Source organism: Rattus norvegicus, chromosome 1, assembly GCF_036323735.1.
Source record: "Rattus norvegicus strain BN/NHsdMcwi chromosome 1, GRCr8, whole genome shotgun sequence".
Taxonomy (NCBI): domain Eukaryota; kingdom Metazoa; phylum Chordata; class Mammalia; order Rodentia; family Muridae; genus Rattus; species Rattus norvegicus.
In genome coordinates, this window is record NC_086019.1 from 96,810,859 (window position 1) to 96,836,824 (window position 25,966).

Here is a 25,966-nt window from a genome sequence, read left to right on the forward strand (position 1 = left end):
AGCAGACCCTGCAGGGTGGGCTGGGCTAGAGGCCCTGGGCCTGATGCCAGCTTGGCTTGACATGCAGCTAGCTCACTGCAGCTCCCGGGGCTGCCCTGAGACCTGGGCTGTATGCCTTTGCTCCCACACCCCACAGGCCTGGCTCTCACATCAACCATCCCGTGAGGGCCATTGTCCACATATGAAGTGAACTCTTTGTCTGACCAACTCGCCTGGGGGCAGGAGAGGGAGATCTGCTGCCTTCCTAGCTTGGCTTGGGAGCCCCCCCAGGGCTGTCACACTCCGGGCAGGAAGCCTGTGGCTGTGATGGATGCTGCTGAAGCTCTTAGAGGCTTCCCTGGCTCCAGCAGCAGCAGGCGCCAGGCCCACTGGAGTGCTAGTAAGGAAGCCAGGTGGGGCAGGGAGCCAGCAGAAACCATCCTGGAGCCTGGGCACAGGACCCATCACCTCTGGGATCTTGTCATTATTAGGTGGTGTGGTGCTAACCTCCAGGATAGGCTTCCCACCCTGCGCTCTCATCTCAGGAGGGAGTACAGGTCACTTACGTATTTCTGGTCGGTGAAAAGCCATTGGGCAAGGCTAGTGCTTTGCTTACTCTCCACACATAGTGTCAGACACAGAGCAAGGCTCAAACCAACCCCACCCTCTCAGGACCAGGCTTTGCTGCTGGGCTGTCAAAGATTGGCTTTGGTAGGCCAGGAAGGACTTCCTGGAGAAAGCCTCAACTAGAAGCTCAAGATGAGGAATAGGAGCTTGAAGAGGCATCTCAACCATGGGGCCTCCAGGTGGGAAGATAGGTGAGACCACAGGAGGGATACAAGTTTGTCTGTTGGCCCACCAGTCTCCGCATGCCTCTGAGCAGTACCCAGGGATGTAAACAGTACTGCTGTTTCTAGAAAGCCAGGGTGAGATTTAGTAGCACTAATGGGATGAGGTAGGAGAGCAAGTTAGCACCCCCAATTCATAAAGGGTACTATAATGTCTAGAATGGGCCTGTTGGAACCCAGGGATGCCCCCCAGCTCAGGACCTGGGCCTTCAAGGTGCCTAAAGGCTGTAAAGGTGGAGGGAGAGCAGGAGTGGTTTGTGCCCAGCCACAGTCTTGCCTGAGGAAGGCAACCTTCACATACTTCAGGGGCCCCGCCCCAGCCATGGGTGTCATAACTACCACCCATGTCAAACGCTGAGGCCAAGTTGCTGGAGGTTTAATCACTGTCACAACCTAACTACACAGGCACAAAGAAAGCCCCCACTTACAGCCAAGAGAGTTATGCTCTGCATCTGAGGATGTGCAAGCAAGGAAGATGGAACCCAGTGGCCCAGGCCCTATGTCTGGCAAGTGCCAACACCCACTCCCCCTTAGGAGCCACCATGAAGCATGGGTCTACCTGATGCCCCTTCTCACTTGAGGCTCAGCCAGGCATAAGCCAGGCTCCGAGGCAGACTATTTCCTGGGGCTCTCCTTTGGTTCTTCCCACTCGGGGAAACCGTTCTCTAGGATCCCTGTGTGGGGCTGCCTTGGGGCTGAGTAAGCACAGCTCTTTAGATACTTGTAGGACCTGAACTCAGAGCATATGGACCTGAGGAGCACATGCTCTGCCAAGCCAAGTCCTGGAGCATCACAGGGAACACCACCATTCTGGTGAGAACACCTGAGAAGCAGCTTAGCAGATGTTATCAGGGAGTGTACAGCAGCACTGGGGATGAGGGCTGCCTTCAGAGAGGCAACTTGGATGCTGGGACATCACCACCCCACAAGGATAGCTTAACCAAGGCCACGGCCCCCTGTAACATGTGCTTCTAGAGCAAACGTCAACCTGGTCTCTGAAGAATCCTCCACGAGTGGGGCCAGTGGGGAGGGCAGAACTATCCAGGCCTGGCCACTTGGGTCCTAGGAAAGAGCAGCACCCAGAGGTAGTGGCGAGTGCCCTGGAAACGAGACTGGAGCCGGCTCTCTGGGGCCAGTTTTGTGGCTCTTGGACAGAGGCAGCACCTGTGAGTCAAGGAATCAGGAAAGCATCCTAGGTCACAGCACAAACAGCAGCTAGGTTCCAGTTACCTAGCCTCCACTCATGAGTTCCAGCCACTGGAGAAAGACCTTGTCCACAAGGGTACAGACTGGGTCAGCCAAGAAGCTATGTATGTCCAGGAGGCCCCAGATGTGAGAAACAGCTCAGGGCTGCCTGGTAGCAGCCTATCTAGACCTAGGAAGGCTAGTCCAGCCTAGAGACAAGGAACTCCCGCCTCTCAACACATACAACCTGGGCCATTCGTCACATAGCACTGTGAAGTAGCCCTGCAGCCACACCACCTGCTCAAGACCCCATACTGTCAGCCTTGCGGGGGGACCATCTCTGGCCCTCTGGACAGTGTACTGCTGTGACCTAAGCTCAGCCTTTGAGTTTAAGACTTCCCTAGCCTAGGGTCTTGTCTGGTCTCCCCTAGAGCAGAGTAGCTGAAGCCGCTCTCCACAGCAGGCAGGCAGGGCAGCCCTATACTGCCTGAAGCCCTACAGGGACCTCCCTATTAGTGCAAGCCGTGATTTCTGTTCTTAAGCCTTAGACCCACAGAGCCCATCTGTGTCTGGAAGGTGTCTTAGTTAGGGTTTCTCTGGCTGTGATGAAGCACTATGGCCAACTTGGGAAGAAAGGGGTTTATTTGGTTTATAGAGAAGTTTGTTGAGAGAAGCCAAGGCAGGAACCCAGAGGCAAGAACTGATGCAGAGCCCATGGAGGAGTTCTGCTTACTGGCTTGTTTCTTTTTTTTTTTTTTTTTTCTGGCGCTGAGGACCGAACCCAGGGCCTGCTCTACCACTGAGCTAAATCCTCAACCCCTACTGGTTTGTTTCTTACAGCCTGCTTTCTTATGGAACCCAGGACCATAGGCCCAGAGGTGGCCCCACCCACAGTGGTCTGGGCCCTCCCCCATCAATCACTAAGAAAATGTCCTATAGGCATGCCTACAGCCTGATCTTATGGAGACATTTTGTTGATTAACTGCAGCCTGTGCTAAGTTGGCATACAGCTGGCCGGCACAGGAGACTCCACAGTGACCTTTGCCCCAGAAACATGGGGTAGGGATGAATTTGATTAGTAGCCTGGGCTTAGACATCCAGGCCCACCAGAGGGTGAGGCCATGCCAGCTGTACCTTCACCCAGAAACCTTTGCCCACAGCAGCTTCCAGACTGAGTCAGCCATTCCCGAGTGTGCAGGGTGCCTTCTCCCGGGCCCCAGCCCTTTCCTGCCCCACCTCCAACAGCAAAGCCTCAGATGAATCTCTGAAGCTTCCTTTGAGCCTGAGCCACTCATATCTGCTTTTGAGTGGACAGAACCAGACCCCCTGGCTTTGAGGGGAAGAAACTTGGTCCCCACAGTGTGATGATGCAGTCTCAGGACCCTGAGCTTCAAAGGCAGCCTGGGCTACAGCACTCACCCCTTTGTCTCTGGAGCCCTGGCTTACCATAGCCTCCTTAAACCGCAGGTGTCTGGTGGCCTGATATGCACCGGCTGGCTGACCGCATCCACCTGGAGGAACTGACACGCATTGGCCTCCTGAGTGGCAGCGTGGATGCAATGCTCCAGGTCCACCTGGGAGCAGTATTCATGCCACATGGACTCGGCCACTTTCTGGGCCTAGATGTGCATGATGTGGGAGGCTACCCTGAGGTAGGTGTGCACGGTGGCCTCACTAAGCCTGGCTGGCCCTCACTGGAGTAAAGAGGATTTGTTTGGAGGATTTAGGAGGGGGAAGGTTGCTGGGGATATAATTTCCCTATACACACAATTGGGGTTCTGGACACCACAGGGTGGATCAATGAGTGAAGTTCCCCAGTAGCTGCACAGGCCTCAGGCTTGGAGGCGGATGCCTCTCCCTACAAGGTCCCAAGACATGTTTTGTGGTAAGTTCTGTGCACGGGTTCCCCAGTTAAACCAAACCGTGTACGTCCTTCCCTTAAACTTACCTCAGTCTGCAGAAGCTCAGTAGCAGACCCCTTTCCTGCTCCCTTCCAGGCCACTGGAAGAAGGTTTAAAGGGCATCTTTCGACAGGGCTTCCTCTCCCTCTCTTACCACCAGCTCTCAAAGGACCACCCAGTGGGTGCCTGAGGGCTCCTGAGAAGCCCTACTGGGCAGGTGGCTTTAGCCCCTCAGGGCCTGTCCCTGCTGCCCAGCCTGGCCCAGTGCCTACAGTGTAGGGGGCTGATTGTGCAACTGGTGCACGCCCTGGGGCCCACCAGCCAGTTAGCCAAGACTAGACCCAGCCTCTTGGCTGTGGGGTATTTTGAAAGCACTGAGAATGACTTGGGGGGAGGGGGAGATTGCTCAAGAGAAGCATTATTATTCAATTATTTTTTCTCAAGTGTAAACAGTTAAATTTGGAGAAACAAAATCAGTTTTAATTTCCTAATTTCTGTCCATCCTATTGTGTGCAGGGAGCCAAGAGCAGGCCCTTCCAGACATTGTTAGTTGAGGTTCCTTATTCATTAGTCGCCAAAGTCCTTTTTTTCCACCAAAGAAAATTGGCAGCAAACTGTTTTCATCTTTTCCAGTAAGCAGCCTTTGTGCTCGGTCTATTCTTCTGACAGATAAACACTGTGGAAAAAATATGGCTTTTCCTATAAAAGTCATTTGTTTTATTTCAGGCCTACAGACAGACACATCTGGGTCTCTTCTCAAGAGTCCAGTACAAGTTGAGGCCGCAATGAGCTCTCTGCCCAGGCAGAGAAGCAGGCATGGCCACCCCTAGCAGAGCTGGTATCCCTGACCAAGAGGAGAGAACCCACACTGTCCCCGTCCTGGGCATGTAGTCACTTGAACTGGCTCACCATCGTCTTCTGCTGTCTGTTGAAGGCTAGTCTGTAACCCCCAACCTAGCAGACCCTTTAGTCCTCACTGCAAACTCTTTACATCATCCCCATCCCAACTGGAATAATTGGTCCTAAACTTTCCTGGGTGGCAGGAAGCTGTGCCCTACACACCCATGGAACAGGGTGGAATGGGCCCACTGGGTTTAAGGTCAGTGGCAAAGCACTTAAGTAGCATGCTCAAAACCCTAGTTCCAGCACCAAAACAAACCAAACTAAAAACCCAAGCCTGACCATGACCTGGGTCAGGCCTTGCAGGCTTGCACAGCCGTGGCTTACAAAGAGGAACGAACACTTAAGGTGTAACATGAAGGAAAGGGACAGGAATGAGGTGCCTAGGAAGGTACAGGCTCTCGGGGCAACTGGAAAAGTCTGGAGCAAAAGCCTAGTACAGCACAGACAGGAAGCAGGCTCCTGCCTTTGATAGGAGCACCTCTCTCACCTGAGCACAAGCCTGGGGCCTTCTGAAGAGCATCCACCTCCCCCAGAGCCTTCAAGCTTGCTGGCCCAGAAGTGTTACAAGGCACCAGCCAGGGTTCTTTCCAGAGCATGACCCACAAGAAGCATGGTGCTTTGTGTCCTATCACTACCTCCACACCAGGCCATAGTGGCCATCCCTGCCCTCATGAAATCCCAGCCAGCCTTCCTTACTGTGCGCAGCCTTGGAGGCTGAGCCAGCCTGTTGCTGGTCACCTTACATGAACCCACTAATTGAAGTCTGATGTTCTTGGCCCCCAAACAGTCATAAATGACAGCTCCGTTTCCAGCAGCTGGGGGAGAAGCAGAGCCTCAGCAGAAAGCAATGACCACTGTTCCTTCAATGGCCATAGAGCTGTTGCTCAGGGCCCAGGTGTAGGCTAAACACAAGCAGGTACTTACAGGCCAGTACTGGTGGTAACAGGCCAGTCCTGATGTCAGCACCTGTCCCTTTCTCTATGGAAAAGGTTGACTTCACTAGGACCAGCCATTTCCACTTGAGTTGACTTGAAGAAAAAAGAAGGAAGTTCCTGCAGGCCCTGCAGCCTCCTAAGAGCTTTCCTGGCTTCTGTGGTTTGGCTTCCTACCTGCAGAAGGGCTGGAGCAGCCAGACACCCAGCCAGTCGTTGGCCTCCCGGGGCAGCTTGCCCTGCATGTGTGCATTATCAATGTCCTTAGGCAGATCTGAGGGTAGCCAGGTTCAAAACGCCGAATACAGAGGTGTCTGCAGAAGGCAGAGGGTTTGGGTGGCCCACACCAACAGCATTAGACTGGGCTGGAGCCAATCCTGTCCGGCTGCCTCTCAATAAGGCAGTGACCCTGGTAGCCACCCCTGGGACTATCAGTTAAGTTCCCCCACCTTGGGGCTGGGGATTTAGCTCAGTGGTAGAGCGCTTGCCTAGGAAGCGCAAGGCCCTGGGTTCGGTCCCCAGCTCCAAAAAAAGAACCAAAAAAAAAAAAAAAAAGTTCCCCCACCTTTCTTCTCTCCACAGGGTGTAGAGCGCATCGATGAACCTGGCTTGCGAAGCCTGCGTACAGCAAGGCACCTGGAGCCAGGCATGGTGCTGACTGTGGAGCCAGGCATCTACTTCATTGACCACCTCCTGGACCAGGCCCTGGCAGACCCGGCCCAAGCCTGCTTCTTTAACCAAGAGGTCCTACAGCGTTTTCGCAACTTTGGTGGGGTGAGTACCTGGGTGCCCCACATTCTTATTTCCAGAATGTCCAGCACCGCACAGCTTGTCACCTTTGCCACAGGAAAAGGTGAACAGACAGCACTGTGTGCTTAAGGCCTGGCCAGCCCCTGTATGTGGGCTGTCACCAAACAGGTGCTTGCCTGTCAATAGGCAGAGATTCTAAGCTTGTACTACAAGCAACAGTCCTTGTCTTCCCCAGAGGCCCCGAGACCAGTCTGTGTTGTCACAAAAGACTAGTCCTATCCCTCGGAAAGCTTCTCCAGGTGGCATGGTCAGGCTGGAGCAGGTTGGCATCACTAATGTGGCAAATTAAGCCAGTGCTGATAATGGCATCCTGTCTGTCTGGCCCAGGTCCGTATTGAGGAAGACGTTGTCGTGACCGACAGTGGCATGGAGCTGCTGACATGTGTACCCCGGACTGTGGAAGAAATTGAAGCATGCATGGCAGGCTGTGACAAGGCCCTTGCACCCTCTGGCCCAAAATAGAGTCAGCTGGGACACTGGGCCCTGACCTTGTAAGCTTCCTGTAATGTTAGCCTGCCCATGGCACCCCAACAGCAAGATCCTGAAGCTCAAGTTTGATCCTAACAAAACCACCGCTGCTGCGGTTTCTGGGAGAAGCAAGCATTTATTCACCTGCAAGATCACATCCCTAACCTTGACTTTGCTTAAGAGTGCTGAATGAAGATCCTGTCCCTAAATCATAACTCAATTCTTTTGCTCAAGGAAAATGCACTTGTCTTCTTCCAAAAAAAAAAAATCAATATGCAAAATGGAATTTGAAATAAAAGCTTTTCTAAAAATGGCCCTTTGTACCCAGCCTCCTCTTTACTCCCTCATAGAAGAGAGCATAGCGCTGTGGCCCAAGATGGCGGCTCACCAAGTGTCAGCCTTGAGTCTGTGCCCAGGAACAGCATGTTAGCACAGGCCCTGTGCCTTCTGTTTCTTCCTTAGACTGGCCTGGGAGAGCCAGGGGAGTCCTCTACCACAAGCTCTCACTGAGCTCCAGGAATTCCCCAAAGTTAGTGCAATACTGTTACCTGCTGTCAGGATTCCCATACAGACAGGAACCAGAACCACTGGAGCATTCGGTAAGAGGTTCTGGGACCTTCATCTTATTTTTATACTAGCAAAAATAGCTAGCACGTGTCAGCAGCACAGCCTAAAGCAACAGCGTGGCAAAGAAGGGCCTACTTCACAATCTGTCAGTCCCCCATCCTATACAGCCCAGAAGTCTATTGCCCCAATTCCATTAGCTATGCCCATGTGAGCCACCTGTCCTCCTCTCTGCTTAACAGCGTGTCTGATGCTCCTAGATACTTCCTAGCCCCAGAGCTGGCTTATAAACATCTGACAAAGTTCCAGGTTTCTTTACTGGGAGATGAAGAGCAAGTGAGAAAGGTTCCACCAGCATGTGACTCAATAGGGTTCCTTCCTAGCACAGACATGCCTGTTATCCCAGGACTTGGGAGGCTTGAGGAGGAGGATCAGGAATCCAACATCATCCTTGGCTATACAGTGAATTTACCAGCCTGGGACATGAGACCCTATCTCAGAGGCAGGCCCAAGCAAGTTCCAGGCCAGCTAGGGCTACAAAGAGATACTGTTAGGAAGGAAGGAAGGAAGGAAGGAAGGAAGGAAGGAAGGAAGGAAGGAAGGAAGGAAGGAAGGAAGGACAGACGGATGGACGGACGGACGGACGGGGAGGGGAAGGGAGGGGAGGGGAGGAAGGGAGGGAGGACGAACCGTAATAAGAGAAAAAAACCTGGTCCAAGCTAGAGACTTCAAGCAACCACTGAAGGGTTTATTTACTACAAATTGGCTTCTTCCTATGCTATGGCAATGACAAAAAGTGCTTATGATGTGGCCACATGAAAATAAAAGCCACCAAAAAACAAATGCCAAAACAAAAAGTCCCAAAACACCATTTATCTCATTTACTTCTTAGGTTTACAACACCCATTCTTAGGGTTCTTGCTGGTACAGATGAGCCCATCCCCTCAGCTACCCACCAGAGACACAGCAGTCTGAGTAAACACAGGCTCACTCTAGCCCATGTTCCCGAACCTGTATCCATTTCCTCCAACCTCCACAGAAGTTTGTATAGCTTCAAAGATGGATTAGAGACTTTTCCAGAAAGTTCTACAGTGCTAAAGCCTTCCCCACACCCTAGAAAGGCCGGTATTGAGTATCTACTTCATGAGATATGAGCACAATCTGACAGGAATGACCTTGTACTAGACTTGTTTAGACCAAGACTAAACCAAGAACGGTCTGAAGTGAAAAGCAAGACGTTGCACTCCAAGCAGAAAGACTGCCAAAGGGAGCAGGGAGAAGGGAGCAGGAGGGTCTAGAGAGCATGGAACACACTGACCCAGGAAGAACCACAGGCACCAAGTGCATGCAGGAGAGGAGGGGGGCTCTGAGGGAGGCAGGACTGGCTGCTAGGTCCACTGAGGTAAAACTTGAACTTGGTGCTGTAGAAAAGCACCTGACAGCTACTTCAAAGGGAGAGGCTATGAGGGACTGGCTGGGGCAAGGACAGTCTAGGGGTGAGGGTTTTCTTTTTTTTTTTAATGCACAAAATAGTTACAAACTCTTCAGACATGTGCAAGCACTTCAAAGAACTAGTCATTCTAAAATATTTTTTATTAAGACCTGATTTTGTCACAAAGTATAAAATTTTCTAATACAAGTTATTAGGAATAAACTAACTAGAGCAGGAGATAGAGCTCTGTTGATAGCATGCTCACCTAGCACACACAAAGCCCCAGATTCGAGCCCCCGTGTCATATAAAAGCAGATGTAGGGTACATACCTGTAATCCTTTCACTTGAGAGGTAGAGGCAGGAAGGCCAGAAGTTCAAAGTCATAAACTGCATCTCAAGTTGAAGGCTAGCGCTGGCTACAAGACCATCTAACTCAAACTGAAAAACAGACAGTTACAACTAACGCAAAGGAGCAGGGCAGAACATACACAGAAATCATTACTTTTTTTTTCCCTCCATTTTTAAGACAGGGTCTCAATGGTACTCAAACTACCCTCAAACTCAACCTTCATCTCTGTAATGCTGAGGTTACACACATGCACCACCATACTCAGCCACACAAATTCACAACCACGTAACAAATTCAGAAACTAAAAGGACCAGAGAAAAGCACCTAAATGGCCTTTCTCCCCAGAAACACACAATTCAGACTGGTTTCTTAGACTCCCAGTATTTCTGAAATCAGCCAATGTACTTCCAGACCCAGGCATATACCCTATATAAGTAAAGATGGTGTTCATACTCTAATAGGATACGCCTCAAGTGGAAACCACAGGCTAGGAACCAGGACACGGGCAGCCCCTTCCATCGTGCCCCCGACACCAGGATGCAGCTTTAAGCTAGACCAAACTGCAACCAACCTAAGCTGCATCCCAAGTTTCCCCGTCCACTCAGGGAAATCCAAACCGGCACAAAGCACCCTGCTGTCTACACTCCAGCCTAGACAGCAGCAAGAGGCACCTTGCAGGCTCTTTGGGGCCAACTACAAGTGAACTTCTTGCTCATGTCCAAGATAAAGAAACCCACAAAGAAAAAGTCATTGTTCCAAAGGTGTTTTTTATTTTTAAATTTGTTGAAAGAAATAAAATTATATTTTAAAAAAATAGAGTAATCTCGCAAACTGAAGGCCAGGAACAAATAGAACAAGTTAGTATTTTTCCTGAGGCAGATCTGATTAGCTGTGGAATGGAATCTTCCCCAGCCTGTTACACAAACAGGCTCTTTCTGATTTCTAAGGCATCAGGAACACTCTAAGCGTTCCATGGGTTGTCCAGGCACGAAACTTCCCTGGAAAGGAGCGGGAGGGGTTAAGAAACATCAAAAGCAGCTGTATCCCTTTCTTATCAAACTGTACATGTTTCTACTTCCATAAATTGAGAACTGTAAAAAAACTAAATGGGCTCATGACCTGGATTTCAAACACCCAGTCATATTTTAGTTAAATCCTTTCTGAGATTCCAAAGTCACCTGTGACTAAGGCCAGACACAGAGGGCAGCTCCGATCCCTCCTCTGTGCTCAGAACTAGTCAAAGGGCAGCCATCCCAGGAGACACACATGGCTAATCCACACTACAGTTTGACTCCTAAGCCACCAACCTGTCTGTCCACAAGGCAGATCAAACTCTAAAGTTCCCCAGTAACAAGACTTTCAAAAGTCACTCTACAATTCCCAAAGCCTTTAGTTTACCCATTTCCCAAACCTAGTTCCCCAACTTTACAGAGAATCTATGGAGCTAAACACCATTCTCACATGAGTAATAAACTCCAAACACCAATTAACATCTGCGCTCAATGTGGAACAACTGGGGCTAACAAGCTCATTTACAAAGGTAAGAGCAAAGCTGGAATTCACTTATACATTCTGATTTCGAACATTGAGCACTGACTTCCCCACAGCTTTTTAAAGTCCTAGCACTAGAAACCACAAATTCCACAAGAACATCCATTTGTGAAAGCTGGGGTTCAGAAGTAGGAGTTTCCAAAGTCTGCCTAACCTCAGGTACATACACATTCAAGTGGGACCTAACTGCATCACCAATTAAATTCATTACATAATTATCAATTGGCTGGTGAAGATTAGATGTATGGGCGTGCCCTTGTTAGCCAAACCATCTCTCAATCTTTATGAGCAGATGGCTATTCCAACCAAGGCAAACTGGTGCTGAGCCCTAATTTCTAAAACCCCACTCATTTCTTGGCTCCTCAAGAACAATTTTGGCTCCTGTCTTCAGCTCTGCTGAGCTCCAGGACCCTGACAGCTTCTGCCCAGAACAGTCAGCAACTTCCTGCCTTGCTAAGTAGCAATCTGAGTGACACTGGGGTTACCAAGTCCTAGTTGGAAACAGGGCCAGAAATGACCATATTCAAACAAGATTCCCAGAAACCCAACCTTTGATCACACAAGACCCGTGTTTAGTGACCATCTCAGGAACCAACAGACTGGCTCTGGAACTGTGCGCAAACCATGAGTTACCAGATGCACTAAGAACAACAGTGATAAGTGCAGACCCTACTAACACCCAGCTCTCCCGTTTCACAACAAAGAGTCACTATCCTGAGTTTTACCAGCATTCCCTCTCTAAAATAATTTACACAGAACAGAAAAGCAAACTAATGGAAGCAACAGCACATGAAGGCCAGGAGAACAGCCCACTATGCTAGAGAAAATTCCCCAAAGAAAGAAAATAGATTGAGGAAATAAATTAAAGATTCAAATCTCATACTTTCAAGTTTTCTTTGACTAGTCTTTTGAGAGATGGCATGATGTTAAATCATTTTTCTAATAATCGTTTAGTTGAGATCAAACACCAAAAGGTGCCTCTTCACACAAGCACACACACAAAAACTTTACCTTTAAAAATCATGGCCCCCGTTGAAAGTTATTCTGAACAAACACGAGAAGCCAAACGAATCTGCAGTACTGTGACTCATGGTCTGTGCCATCAAGCCAAGGCATCTGTCTTACTACCTTGGCGGACAAAAAATGCTTTCTCCCCCAAACCAAACGCTGCCTTTACTTGCATCCACAGGAACTAAAATGTCAGTACACGGTGGCTACTGTCTTTTAGGATACAGATAATGCTCATCCAATAAGCAGAAGGCCCCCCAAAGTTCAATCACACTCTATGCCCTTTAAAACAAACAAGGGGGAAAAGCACAAAACCACCTCTTTCCTTCCTAAACACAACTTGTATTTTTAACCACCTCTCGACGTGACCTGATGGGATTTCTTTACTTCACCTAAGGTCATTTTTTAAAATGTGTATGTGTTGGAAAAAACGATGCTGATTATGCTAACACAGGTTTATACATCTATAAAATTGGGCCAAATTATTATGGCTGGTTTCTATAGCCCTAGAATTTATCATACACAATTTAGAATAAAATCACAAATTGAAGAACACAGATGGAATTCAGCTTTTCCTAGTCCAAGGTATTATCTCATTAGAACCCAGAACCTTCAATATGACCTTCCATTTTCCCCTTCCTACAAAAGAAGCATTTCTGGGGAAGTGAGGATTTATTAAGAATATTAAAGGCCAGGAATTTTATTTTAACCATAAACCCTAAGTTTTCTTTTAGTGCTTCAAAAATCCATTATCATTTAAGACCAGATAAATTACATGGCTAACCAGCTGTCCAGTGCTGAGCCTAAAAAATAACCTCCAATGGAACAAGACCGAGCTCAGCCACTGAACCAAGGGGTGCAGGGTGGTCACACCTCTCATGTTCAAGTCACAAGGCTGTGGCGCCTGGAAGGAGATCTACTGCCCTGTGTTATCAGAATTTGCCACCGTAGTTTCCGTGCTGATGGGCTGCACATTGTCTGCGAGGTTGTGCGCATGCTCAAGAAACAAGTCTTTCAGTACACTTAATTCCTTTGTCAGCAACTTAATTTTGGCTTCCAGCCGCTCGTTCTCCTCCTTGAGCTGGTTTACTCTCTGCAGTGTATCTTGAGCTTTCTGCTTGCTTTTTAACCGGCTCTTTTTCACAGCCATATTGTTCCGCTCTCTGCGCTGGCGGTACTCATCGCTATTTCGATCCATGGGTGAGCTCTTCTTGCTTTGCTTGCTTGGAGGCACAGCTTTGCCTCCTCCCCCAGGCCCAGCGGGCACCAGCTGAGGAACCTGCTGTAAGCCGCTGGCATGTGCCTGAGTGTGAATGACACTGATCCCGTTCACTCCTGCAGTCGAGGCTGGCTGCGACAGCTTGCTCATTTGGGCCCGTTCCTCCACCAACACAGAACACGTAGAAATCAGAGCAGTGTGATCCGAGAAGGCCACACTCAACTGCCAAAAAATCTTCACATGTACCTAGTTAGAAAATAAGTTGCATTAAAATATTTGAAATGATAGGATCAAGTCAGATTAAACCTGCATGGACTTAACACAGTAGGCAACCTACTGGTTTGCTGACAAGAGCAACTGCAAATTGTACCAAAGTTTCCAAACTTGAAAAGGTAACCTGGTTCAGAAGCATCATAAGCCGACCAGTCCACCTGTAACTATCAAAAAGGGAAGGGAAAACCCAAAGCATAGCAGGAAATACTAGGTAGCACGTGTGAGCTAATATCGCTGGACAATCTGCCAGGGAGAAATCTGAGCTGTTTAGGGTAAGCATGGAAAACAAGTTCAATTATTGCAGAATAGACACTTGCATTTGGGGTGTGGGAAGAGCATTTCAAGTCAGGTTAGACTGCTGGATCAGAACGCTCAGTCTGCAGAATCCATGAGGGGTCTAGATGTGCCTAAGATCCTGGCAAGTTCCTTATTTAATATCCAAGAAGAATTAGCAATGCCTTCACCTATTATGTTTTTTTGTTTTTGTTTTTTTTTTAAAGATGGGGTTTCTCTGCTTAGCTCTGCCTATCCTAGAACTCACTCTGTAGAGCAAGCCTCCAACTCAAACAGATCCTCCTGGATGCTGGGATTAAAAGCGTGGGCCGCCACCACCACCTGGTCTGTGGGTTATTTTGCATTGATTAGTTGATTGGCATTTTTACATTCTAGTGACCTACGACAAACTAAACAGCTGAACCAACTGTCTCCTTAGGAGACTCAGCACCCTTAGAAATGTAGAAAGTGGGGCTGGGGATTTAGCTCAGTGGTAGAGCGCTTACCTAGGAAGCGCAAGGCCCTGGGTTCGGTCCCCAGCTCCGAAAAAAAGAACCAAAAAAAAAAAAAAAGAAATGTAGAAAGTATTGTTACAAACCACAAAACTATCCTGTTCTCTTTTCCCAGAACTGCTAAAATGCCCTTAGTGGACAAAGTTAGGGAAGTTAGTTAGAGTTAGGAAAATGCCCCCGATGAGCACACCCTTGGTTATTAAGAGAAGTTCAGTCAGTAAACATCAACAACTTTGGCCAACCCAAACTTTGGCCAAGTCTTTCTTCAAGCATGCTTATTAAGTTGGCTTTTTTATTATTTATTACTATTAATCTTTGCTTTTAAATATCCATATATCATTACTTTGGTTTTAAAAGCCACTCGGCCAGCCCTGAGCAAGTGGGACATCTGTTCTTGCTCCAGCACTAAGGGAAGACAGAAAGCTTCCTCCCAAGCCATGATGGATATGGACGCTGAGTTACGCTCACAATGGATATTTCACAACTTCCCTTGAAAATGATTATGTGGCCTAATTTTTCTCCCACTTAAAAGGTGGTTGTTCAAAATAACGAAAGTGAACAAATTAATTAAAAAATAAGAGTTGGCCATTCAATATTAATTTAAGCCATCCGGACTGGCATTTAACACTGGAGCTTATCAAGTTGGTATAGTGTATGTAACCCAATTTTAAGAACTTGTATAATTCAATACCTCTCCTGGGATTGCCTCAAAAATCATGTTCATCTTAGTTGCCTATTTCCTTGTATTCTTACTCTTCAAAACTAATCTCTACAGTCAATTTAGCCAAGCTCAAAGATGGCAATGATCCAAAGAAGTACAGGCTAGAAGCAAGATCAAATTTTTCCTTGGCATTGGCTCCCTCAGTTTTATAAAACCTAGACACATCCCTTCCCTCCTGTGAGCTTCGGCTTCATCTGTACAGAAGGGATGTGGAAATGATATGATACACCAACTCACAAACTACCAGGAGCTCTAGTCACTAACAACCCCCAACTCACAAACTACCAGGAGCTCTAGTCACTAACAACCTAACAGGCTCCAGATTCAGGATATTCTGCCTGTTTCTGAACCCAAAGATAACAGGAGTGGGGTAAGGTTCTAACTAACTCTGCTAAGTCAGTAACCAGAACAAAGGATAGGTTTTGGGTGAGCCTTTTGGCTAGAAAAACAAGACCATTTTTTACTGAACCTACAAACTTGCAAGAAAAAAAGGAGAGTAAAAAATAATTATTTTTTTAAAAGTAGGTTGGTCAATAGTGGTGCATGCATTTAAAGCCAGCCTTGGGAGGTGGAGTCAGGTGGATCTCTGTGAGCTTGAGGCTAGCCTGGTCTACATATCGAGTTCTAAGATAACCAGGGCTATGTAGAGACCCTGTCTAAAAAAGAAAGATTGAGAGACAGAGGAGAGGGAGGATCAAGGAGTTAACAAGCTTCAAACAGAACAATTTTGGTTTTGCACTGAACAAAGAAAGACGCTTGTCATCTATGCTTTTGTTCCTTTCCACAAACATTTGCTGAGTTCTACAACAAAGCAATCTTGATTTAACTCTAAATCAAGGTCTGGTTCCTGGATGGACTAATATACTCCAAAGTTCAATCTACAGGAAGCAGGGTGGTGCCTTTTTCCTCCTGCTTGTCAATCACCCAAGAAGAGGAAAGCTGAGGGCAGCTATTCCCAAAGTAGTTCCTGGACCAACACCAGCAATTTTTACAAGTCCCAACTCTCTGGCTGCCAGTCTGAGGAACAAGTTTTGGATGTGGGCTTTCAGTCTTGTTTTAGGGGAGCCCCCAAAAAGATTTGGACGACTCAATGGAGAACCTTGGCTGCATATAAACAATGGATTTTAGGAATATGAGGCTATGTTTAAAGAGTAAAACTTTCTTCAAATGCAAATTTATTAACTAAAGTAATAATGTTCATTCAAAAGAATAAAACAATGAAACTCTGGAATGTTAGAATAGTAAAATAGAACTTGTCTAAATTTTTACTTGGAACAATAAACCTGTACAGAACTTCCCTAGCTTGTCACTTTTTTCCATAAACCTAGATAGAACCATGTATCCCTCCATTAGCCCCCCAAAATCAAATCTTCACTCAATTTCCTTAATGAAGGTTGAGTCTTCAGGTTTACAAACAAAAATATCCCACATCTCTTGTCGTTCCTAATGCCACAGAAATTACCTCAGGTTGACATCATCTCCCAGGAGCCCTAGCCTCTGGTGTAGCAGCCTGAGCTCCCTCCAAGCACCCACTATCTAGATTATCTAGAGCAATAGTTAACCTTCTTGATGTTTTGACCCTTTAATACAGGTTCTTCATGCTGTGGCAACCCCCAGCCATAGTTATTTTCGTTGCTACTACATAGCTGTAATTTTGCTATGGTTATGAATCATGATATAAATATCTGTTTTCGGATGGTCTTAGGTGACCCCTATAAAAGGATCAGTCATTTGACCTCAAAGAGTTTGGTACCTGCAAGTCAAGCAGTCTTCCATTCAAACCTAACAATGTCACATCTTGCTACTAAAAATCAATGTCTGTGACTACAGGATCAAAGCCAAGATCCTAACCCTCTCTACAAGTTCTGCTCCCTAAAGCATTCTAAATGGTCTCTGTTTTCTCTTTGTGCCTTTTGTTCAATCTGCTCCCCCAGTCTCTTTGGCAATCCCAGCTCCCTGGAGACTGTAGGAGGCAGAGTCCATGAAGGAGAGGAGACTCCTTCAAGGAGTTCAGTGTAAGTGGTCCACTGGAGTTGTGAAGAAAACATAAGCTTGTTTGGATGTTATCCTTTACATCTATTTATAGTACTATTTAGCACATTCAAAAATACATTGTTTATAACTATATTTATTAGGAGTTCCTGTTCACTTTTTTCCCTCTCTTTAATGGCAGGGCACAGCAATGGACTAGAGAGAGGACCAATAAACTTGCTAGTGTAAGAACCTATGCAACCACCCCTCTGAGGGAAACCTAAAATTGCTACAGTACTCATTATTGTGACTGTGGCAACTGTCAACCAGGTCCTGTGTGTCTTCCCATGATCTCAGAAGGGAATGCTCCCAGGGACTTTCCTAGGGAGCATTTAATTCGCTAGGGATGAAAGGACCTCTCCAAGATCACAGAGCTGGCTGGCAATCATGACGTGGTGTGAGAATTTAAAGGATATTGGGGGAGGGGGAGGGAAGTCTGCTCCCACCTATTTGTTTCTGATAGGTCATAAAAATAACTGAGTCAGTCGGGCATGCCCATCGGACTCAGGAAACAGACTCAAGTATTTCTTCAGCTCAGTAGCGTCCTGCCATTATCTACAGTTTTTCAGGAACAGGTAAGAACCGCAGGGATAGCTTATTAATACTACTCAAATGACAACAGCTGAACGGACCTTAGAGCGCTCTGAAGGCTAGGGATGCGGCTCAGAGGTAGAGTGGCTTGCCTACCATGCTCTGAATTCTTCTATGTTGAATTTCTCAGTAAAGACGGGGTGCTTTATTTCAAAATTTCCTCTGTGAGACAGGTATGCATTCAATGATAATATATTCAAGTAAGGATTCAAGCGGGTGGAAACTCCAGAGACACAGGCCCCAGCTGTTGTGCAACTCACAAAGGTTAAAACCTTTCTAAATTTGATACATCTTATGAGGCGGCTTACAAAGAAACAAACAAAATACAACAAAGAGCAGAGCAAATCTAAGCATGCCAGCCTTCTTAAGACCAGAAATACACAAGCGCACTTAGAAAGAGAAACAATCCTCACGCACGCCGCCCAACTTCTCCACCTGTATTCGTCTGCTGGCTCTTTTCCCGAGTTCCCTCCAGGCGAGCTAAGGAAAGGCTTCATGGCTTGACCTTCTGCGTCTAGTGAACCGGTGCGCTATCTAGGATGTCCTTCCCCTCCCAATGAACTACAAGACACGCGGCCGCGTCCCAAAAAACAAACGAAATCTCCCTCTTGCAGCGCTAAGTGTTTAAAAAATCAAGTGCCTTCCCTAGATGACCACTAGGTTATTAACTCCAAATAGGACCCGGGCCCTCCTCCCCCAGACCGAGCCGTTTGGGAAGCGACAGAAGAGTCCTAGGTGGCTCCAAAGTAAGATTCGGTCCATCTTCTATTCTAGAAACACTCTCCATTCCCAGGGGCCAATGCGCGCCAGGCTTGTCACGCTGCACGTCGCCGGGGAGCAGGTTCTGGAGGGGCCACCTGGTACTCCATCCCTTCCCCGACTGTGGTGAGGGGGCGCCTGGGGGAGCGCGGGGGTCGGCGCCCTGCGCGGCGGCGCTGGGCCGCGGCCAGGGATGAGCTCAGCCCCGCCGGGTGTTGCCCGCAGGTTGCATCAGACGCCGCTCCCGGTCCCCGCCCGCGCCGCCAAGCCGCCGGGGGCCTTCCGGGCCAACCTGCTGAATCCGGCAGGGCCGGGTCTCCTCGAGCCCGGCCGGTGCCTACGCGAGCGGCGGGCTCCGCTGCGGCCTCCTCCCCCAACCCCTCCGAGCTAGAACCCGCGGCCTCCTTACCTGCGCCTCCGGCCGGCCCGCCCGCCCCCAGACGGCCTCCACTCCGAGCGGCCCCGCGCGGCGCGGTCCGACCCTACCCAGGCCTCGCAGCCTGCGAGTCGGCGAGGAGGAGCGACGGTTACGAAACCGGCAGCCTCCGCCCGTTCCGCCACCGCGGCCACCGGCTTTCCCCTCCTCTTCGGGTCCGCGCGCTGCCGCCGCAGCCGTGACCAATAGAAGCGCTGCTCGGAGAACGACGCGCTCGCTTCTCAAGACCGGCAGCTCCACCAGCCAATCACAGCCAGGGTGGCAGCAAGAGGCGGACTTACGGCGGAGCGGGCGTGGTGGGCGTGGTAGCACCGGCGCTGGCTGGAGGCGCGCTCCGCGGTTTCCCCCTTAGGCTGTCCGTGGTGGCGGGCGGCGGCCCTGAGCGATGGGAGTGACCGGTAGCGAGAAAAGTTCTGTCATAGTAATGAGAGTCTCACCTGCCTTAGGGAAATGGCATTTCCTCGGGTGGATTTTTGAGTTAGTGATTTTGATTTTTTTTGTTTTGTTTAGGCCTCGCGGCCCTAGGGCGTCTGCAAACTTCATTTTGACAAAAGCACGTTAAGGAAAAACTGTCCAGTGCTAGGGTTAGCACTTGTCACACTCTTGAGAACAGTAGACTGTGGCTCTCAGACAAATCACGATTTCCAAAGTGTGCTCGTCTCTGTGAGAGCGGATGATGGACCTGAGGTGCTGTCTTAAAAGTGACAAGCAGTCCAGCCTGGTTCTCCCAAACAGTTCACAAAAGAATCAAAAAGCTGGTTTTGTTGGGTTTTGTTTGTTTGTTTGTTTGTTTTTGTTTTTTGAAGTACAGGAAGCAGCGTGCTGGGTGGAGGGCAGAGCCTGAGAGATAGGTTTGATTGCTTCCTCTTTAGCAATGCTTATCATTCAAAACTCACTGGCTTTCAAAAAGAAATGTTTCTTCATCCGCGCCAAGGCCAGGAGAGCAGCTCTCCACTTAAGACTTCCAGGAATCCCTGAGAGATGAGAATACCTACAAAAAAAGAAAAAAACAAAAAAAACAAAAAAACAAAAAACAAAAAACAAAAAACAGGCAAACACAGAGAATGACTCCTGATAACCCTATGCACATTTGGGGAGCTGTCTCAAAACCAGTATGTTTCTTTAGGTTTGGATCGCTGTGTTAAGAGCCATTTTTTTTTTCATGACTCTTAGCACTATCAAAGATGAACTGTGCTTTGTTTCTCACAAAATAATCATGATCTTATCCCTAATATTTTCTAATCATATAAAAACTATAGAAAATAAAAATATCCTTGTATGTCATATGTACATTGAGGTAGACTCTCTTTTTGCCAGCTACCCTCCCTGACAGCTGCATTCTGTGTTGGTTCTTGGCAAGCCTCCCACAGCCAGCAGTCAATGCCCAGGGGTCTTGAGATTTCCTCTTTAATTGATAGCCTGTGATTCTTTTGCTGTTTACAAACATGGACCAGCTATGTGGTGTGGACTAGGAGTCAGCAATGAAGAAGACGAACTTGCTGTCCCTGCCCACAGGGAGCTTACTCTGAGAACCAAAGAGACATGATTCAAGCCCCATTTTCACAGACGCTTAGGGAAAGAAGTCCAAGATGCTAGGAGAGATTGTAAGAAGGCGACCAGACCTGATCATCAGAGAAGGCGTCTGAGAAGGCTTAAAAGACGAGGAGGGTTTGGCTTTGCCTAGAGGCCCTGCGATGGCTGGAACATAAGGTCACTGGCTGAGGCAAGAAGCTCCAGTGGGGTAGTGAGCCCAACAATGATTCTGATGGGGGGCAGGCCATTGAGCACAGGGGATAGGCACACGCAGGATAACACTCCTCTACCACTGAGTCAAAACCCAGCCCTAGAGGACCTTTTTTTTTTTTTTTTTTTTTTTTTTTTAACCATCAGCAATTGGAAACATTCAGCATAAGGACATGAGAACCCGGTGAAGACTCTGCCTCTAGGTTGAGGAAATCTAGGTTGTTTTTTGCAAGTCACAAAGACTCAAGCCATCCCTATAAAGGGGAGTGTCCTGTGTATATCTGTGCCCTGCTAATGTCCAAATATATTCTAGAAACCCAAAGAAGTCGTAATCCAGCAGTATAATAAAACCTTCCTCAAGGGACTAGAGAAGGAGGAGATCCTGTTGGCTGAATAATTTAGCCACTTGACAGCTGCTGTGACTAACCACACGGATTGCCAAAGTGCTGTGGTCCCAATCCTTACATCAGTGGTTCTCAACCTTCCGCCACTGTGACCCTTTTAACGGTTCCTCGTGTTCTGGTGACCCCCGACAAGAAAATCACATTGCCACTACTTCATAACTGTAATTTTGCTGTTATGAGTCAAAATGTAAATATCTATGTTTCCCAATAGTCCTAGGTCACGCTGGTGAAAGGGTCCCTCAACTCCCCGAAAGGGATGGGGAACCCCAGATTGAGAACCACTGTCCTGCATAGACGTGTGACCTTATGCAAATCCCTTAACCTCTGTGTCATCTGGAGTGGGGAAGACAACAACAGTGTTACTGTAAGGTCTGAAAGAATATGTTGGGTCCCTGCCTCATACATGGCGAGAGCTGTTCATTTGAAGTATTGGATAGCATTCACACGATGCGAGCATGTAAAAGAACACACTAGGGGCTGGAGAGGTGGCTCAGCGGTTAAGAGCACCGACTGCTCTTCCCGAGGTCCTGAGTTCAAATCCCAGCACCCACATGGTGGCTCACGACCATCTGTAATGAGATCCGATGCCCTCTTCTGGTGTGTCTGAGGACAGAGACAGTGCACTCATATAAATAAAATAAATACATCTTAAAAAAAAAAAAGAACACACTAACAGAAGTTGAGCGGACTGCAAACAGCTCAAAGTTAGGTCACACTCGCCTTGCTCTGATGACTCAGTCGCTCAAATACATACAATATTGAAGAGGTTGATACGTGCCCCATCAGGGTTTTTTTTAACAGTAAGTTTAATTATCATATCTTCATTTGTTTCCATAAAATAAGAACAGGGATGGGGGGCTTTTTTTTTTAATGTATTTTCCTTTTAAGATACATTTTTCACTTAGATGTTTACGTCTGCATGTTGGCACACAGTACCAACCGAGTACAGTAACTGGGGAGTCCAGAAGAGGTCATTAAATTCACCTGGAGCTGAAGTTACAAAAACTGTGATCCACACAACCTGGATGCTGGGAATCGAACTCCCAGACCCCTGCAAACACAGTAAAGCATTCTTAACCACTGAGCCATCTCAACAGCCACTATTTGCTTGTTTTTAAATTGTACTTTTATCTATCAATTCATGTATCACATATATGAGTGTTTTGCCTGCATGCAGGTGTACAATGTGTGCCCAGTGCCTGCAGAGGCCAGAAGAGGGCGTCAGATCTCTTGGAACTGGAGTAACAGTTGAGACCAGCTATGTGGGTGCTAAGAACTGAAACCTGGTCTGCTGACAGAGCAGTAATTTTTCTGGGTCACTGATTTTCTCTCAAGCCCATTTTTTTGTTTTAGATATGACCTCACATTATAGCTCAGGCTGATCTAAAACTATGTATTTCAAGCTAGCATTGAACTCACCAGAATCACCTTTCATTCCCCTACGCACTGGTTTTACAAGCATGCACCCCCAAACCCTGCTTGAAACCTCTGAAATCCAGATGACGACCACCAAGAACAGCTGCAGTATGGTCAACCAGAGCCTAGAGTGCTACAGAGGGCAGAGCTGGAGATGTGATCCAAACCCTTTGGAGGAGCCTGGAAAGTCATGTGTAGATCCCAGACATTGGAACAAGAAGCTGTAAGGCTGACGTTTCCTTGGATACCCCACTCCCACTCCTGGTACAAACTTCTATCTTAGTTAGGGTTTCCATTGGTTTCCATTGCTGTGGAGAGACACCATGACCAAAGCAACTCTTACAAAGGACAACATTTAACTGGGGCTGGCTTACGGGTTCTGAGGTTCAGTTCTTTATCATCATGGAGGGAAGCATGGCAGTATCCAAGCAGGCATAGTGCTGGAGGAGCTGAGAGTTCTACATCTTATTCTGAAGACTGGCTTCCAGGCAACTAAGATGAAGGTTATTTATTTATTTTATGTATGTGAGTACATTGTCTCTCTCTTCAGACAGACCAGAAGAGGGCATCAGATCCCATTACAGATGATTGTGAGCCACCATGTGGCTGCTGGGAATTGAACTCAGAACCTCTGGAAGAGCAGACTTAGCACTGAGCCATCCCTCCAGCCCCTAGGATGAAGGCCTTAAAGCCCATCCCCACAGTGACACACTTCCTCCAACAAGGCCACACCCCCTAATAGTGCCACTCCCTGGGCCAAGCATATTCAAACCACCACATACCACTCCCTGGCTCCCCATAGGCTTGTTCACACACATGAGTCTATAGAGGCCACACCTAGCAACAGCATAATGAAAAATACATTTAGTCCAACTTCAAAAGTCTCATAGTCTGTAACAGTTTTAACAATGTTAAAAGTCCAAAGTTCAAAGTCTCTTCTGAGATTGGTGTAATCTCTTAACTGTAATCCCTCATAAAATCAAAAGCAAAAGGTAGATCGATTACCTCCAATATCACAAGATATACATCATTCCCAAATACCATAGTGAGGAAATACTGGACCAAAGTTGCTTAGAAATTAATACAACAAGCCATCTCAGCTGGTGGACTGTCTGTCATACACTGAGAACTGAGGGGCCTCGAGTCTTGGCACATCTTATCTGTACTTTATTACCACAATTTGAGATATTAATTGGGCATTGAATAGGGATCTTTTGATTAGAAATAAATTGGTTAGTTGGGTTTTTTTAAAAATTTGGTTTCTGTTTGAGGGTTTTGTTTTTTTGTTTGGATTTTAAATTTTGTTTTGTTTTGCTTTTTTAGGATCAATCTATACAACCTGGACCTGGAGCTTACTCTGTAGACCAGGCTGACCTCAAACTCAGAGATTCACCTGCCTTTCCCTCCTATGCCCTGAGTTTTTTGCTTTGTTTTTATACTGACTTTCTATTAGAGCTCTGTGGCATCAAAGTTTCAATCTTCCTCCATTCACCTACATAGTACTAGGGGTAGAGACTTTACCACCCATGCCCAGAACCTGGCCTCTTAAACAAACAAAGAAACAAAAAAGCATTTGAGCAGTGGTGGCTCATGCTTTTAATCCCAACACTTGAGAAACAAAGGCAGGTGGTCTACAGAATGAGTACCAGGACAGCCAGGGCTATACAGAGAATTGTCTCGGGAACAAACAAACAAAAACCACCTGCAGTGGGGCTTGATGTTGCTCATCTCTAATCTTAGCATTCAGAAGACAGGTGTAGGCCTTTGTAAGTTGGAAGCCAAGGGGGTATACAAAGAGAGTCCCAAGTCAGGTAAGGCTACACAGTGAGACCCTGTCTAAGTGTGTGCATATGGGGGTCAGTTAATCAAAAATCGTGCTCTTCATTAAATACCCAGATCATGTCAGAACCAAAACCAATCTCTCTCTCTCTCTCTCTCTCTCTCTCTCTCTCTCTCTCTCTCTCTCTCTCTCTCTCTCTCCCTCCCTCTCTCTCCCTCTCTCTCCCTCTCTCTCTCCCTCTTTGCACAACCCCCCCACTCCCGACCCCTTTCTCTTCTTTCTTCTCTCCTCCCTCTCTTCCTCTCCCTCTCCCCCTCCTCCCTTTCTCTCCCCCTTTTATTTTTCTGCTTGCACTTATGCTGGCTACTGGCAACTTTGATGTTAACAGCCCCAGTAGTAAAGAAACATTTTAGAGTTCTTGTTCTATGAATTCCAGGCAAGGTCTCTGAGATTGGCCCAGCTGGGTTAAGTGCTCCTCCATTCATAATTGAATGGCCAAGAACTAACATGGCAGCTCTGGAGAAGATGGAGTAACTGTTCTCAGTGGAAACAAGGGGGCACTGAGCCAACAAACCCATAAATACCATTTGAAATGGCAGGTCTTTCTGTTGGATGCTTTAGTCAATCTCACTGACTGGTAGGTATGTTCTTTCTCCTGACACATGGTCCCCATCTCTTTAAGTTACAATTTTATTGCTGTGAACAGATACCACGGCCAAGGCAACTCTTATAAAGAAAAACATTTAATTGGAGACTAGCTTACAGTTTCAGAGGTTTAGTCCATTGTCATCGTAGTGGGGAGCAAAGCAGTGTGAAGGCAGACATGGTGTTGGAGCTGCCGAGAGTTCTGCATCTCCATCTAGGAGCAGCAAGGAGGAGACAGGCTTCTGTTGGCAGCCATGAGGAAGGTCTCTTCCACACAGAGTGGAGCTTGAGCACTAGGAGATCTCAAAGCCCTCCAGCACACTTCCTCTAACAAGGCCACACCTCCTCCACTAAGGCTAAACATCCTAATAGTGCCACTTCCAACGGGTTAAGCATTCAAACACATGAACCTATGGGGCCAAACCTTTTCAAACCACCACATCATCTTTGAGGTTTCATCCCTGGGGTAAAATCTCTAGAGTTCTAAAAGCTATTATTGCTTAGGTCAGCCTCAACTTCATACATGAATGCCATGCAGAACATAGAAAAAGCCAGCAATGCAAGCTCCAGCAACTGGCAAGCATTATCAACATGTATGAAAAATCACTTTCCCACATGCCAAATATCATCTTATGCAGTAGGATGTCATCTGCACACAGAGGGCCGACGCGTGCCATGTGAGCGCATCTGAGCCTGTTGTCTTTGCACATGAGGATAAATGCTTGCCACCTGTGCACATAAGGGAAGAGGTAATGACATCTCTGTCCATTAGGACTGATACCCCACTCCTGATACCAACTTCTAAAATACCATGACCAAAGTGACTTATGGAAGAAAATGTTTATTTTGGCTTACGGTCCCAAAGGGATTGTCCCTCATAATGGGGGAGGGGGTGGGGCACATGGCAGCAGGCTGCCAGAGCAGAAAACTGAACAACCATATTTACACCCACAGGGATGGATCAGAGAGGGAACTGGAAGTGAAGTGGGGCTCTAAATTCTTAAAGTCAGTGTCATACTTCTCCAGCAAAGCTATATTTCCTAAAGATCCCATGACCTTCCCAAATAGCACCACCAACTGGAGGACAAATCACCAAATACCTAAGCCTATGGGGGACATTTTCCAGGCAAAACACCACAATCCATTCCAAGGCCCCCCTAACCTCATGGTCATATCATAATGCAAAATGCATTCAGTTCAGACTTTAAAAACCCTCAAAAAATGTATTCCTT

General features: G+C 47.4%; 2 protein-coding genes across 3 annotated transcripts in view; one reads left to right on the plus strand and one right to left on the minus strand.

Moving 5' to 3' along the window:
• Pepd (peptidase D) overlaps window positions 1-7,339 on the plus strand; it is a 144,574-nt gene extending 137,235 nt beyond the window's left edge. Inside the window, exons 13-15 of the mRNA NM_001009641.2 lie at window positions 3,480-3,664; window positions 6,331-6,522; window positions 6,886-7,339. Coding sequence (NP_001009641.1) covers window positions 3,480-3,664; window positions 6,331-6,522; window positions 6,886-7,020 — 512 coding nt within the window. The 3' untranslated portion in view covers window positions 7,021-7,339. The remainder of the gene's footprint in view (window positions 1-3,479; window positions 3,665-6,330; window positions 6,523-6,885) is intronic.
• Window positions 7,340-10,122: 2,783 nt separating this feature from the next.
• On the minus strand, window positions 10,123-18,878 carry Cebpg (CCAAT/enhancer binding protein gamma). Of its 2 annotated transcripts, none has more exons than XM_039101538.2 (2): window positions 17,987-18,686; window positions 10,123-13,396 (listed from the first exon to the last, which is right to left on the minus strand). In XM_039101538.2, exon 2 carries the CDS (start codon window positions 13,298-13,300, stop codon window positions 12,848-12,850), a length of 453 nt encoding a protein of 150 aa, XP_038957466.1. In that variant the 5' UTR covers window positions 13,301-13,396; window positions 17,987-18,686; the 3' UTR covers window positions 10,123-12,847. The 2 variants fall into 2 exon arrangements, with proteins under 2 accessions (XP_038957466.1, NP_036963.1); NM_012831.1 differs by lacking the exon at window positions 17,987-18,686 and adding an exon at window positions 18,720-18,878 and having other exon boundaries at window positions 12,126-13,396.
• Window positions 18,879-25,966: the final 7,088 nt, after the last annotated feature.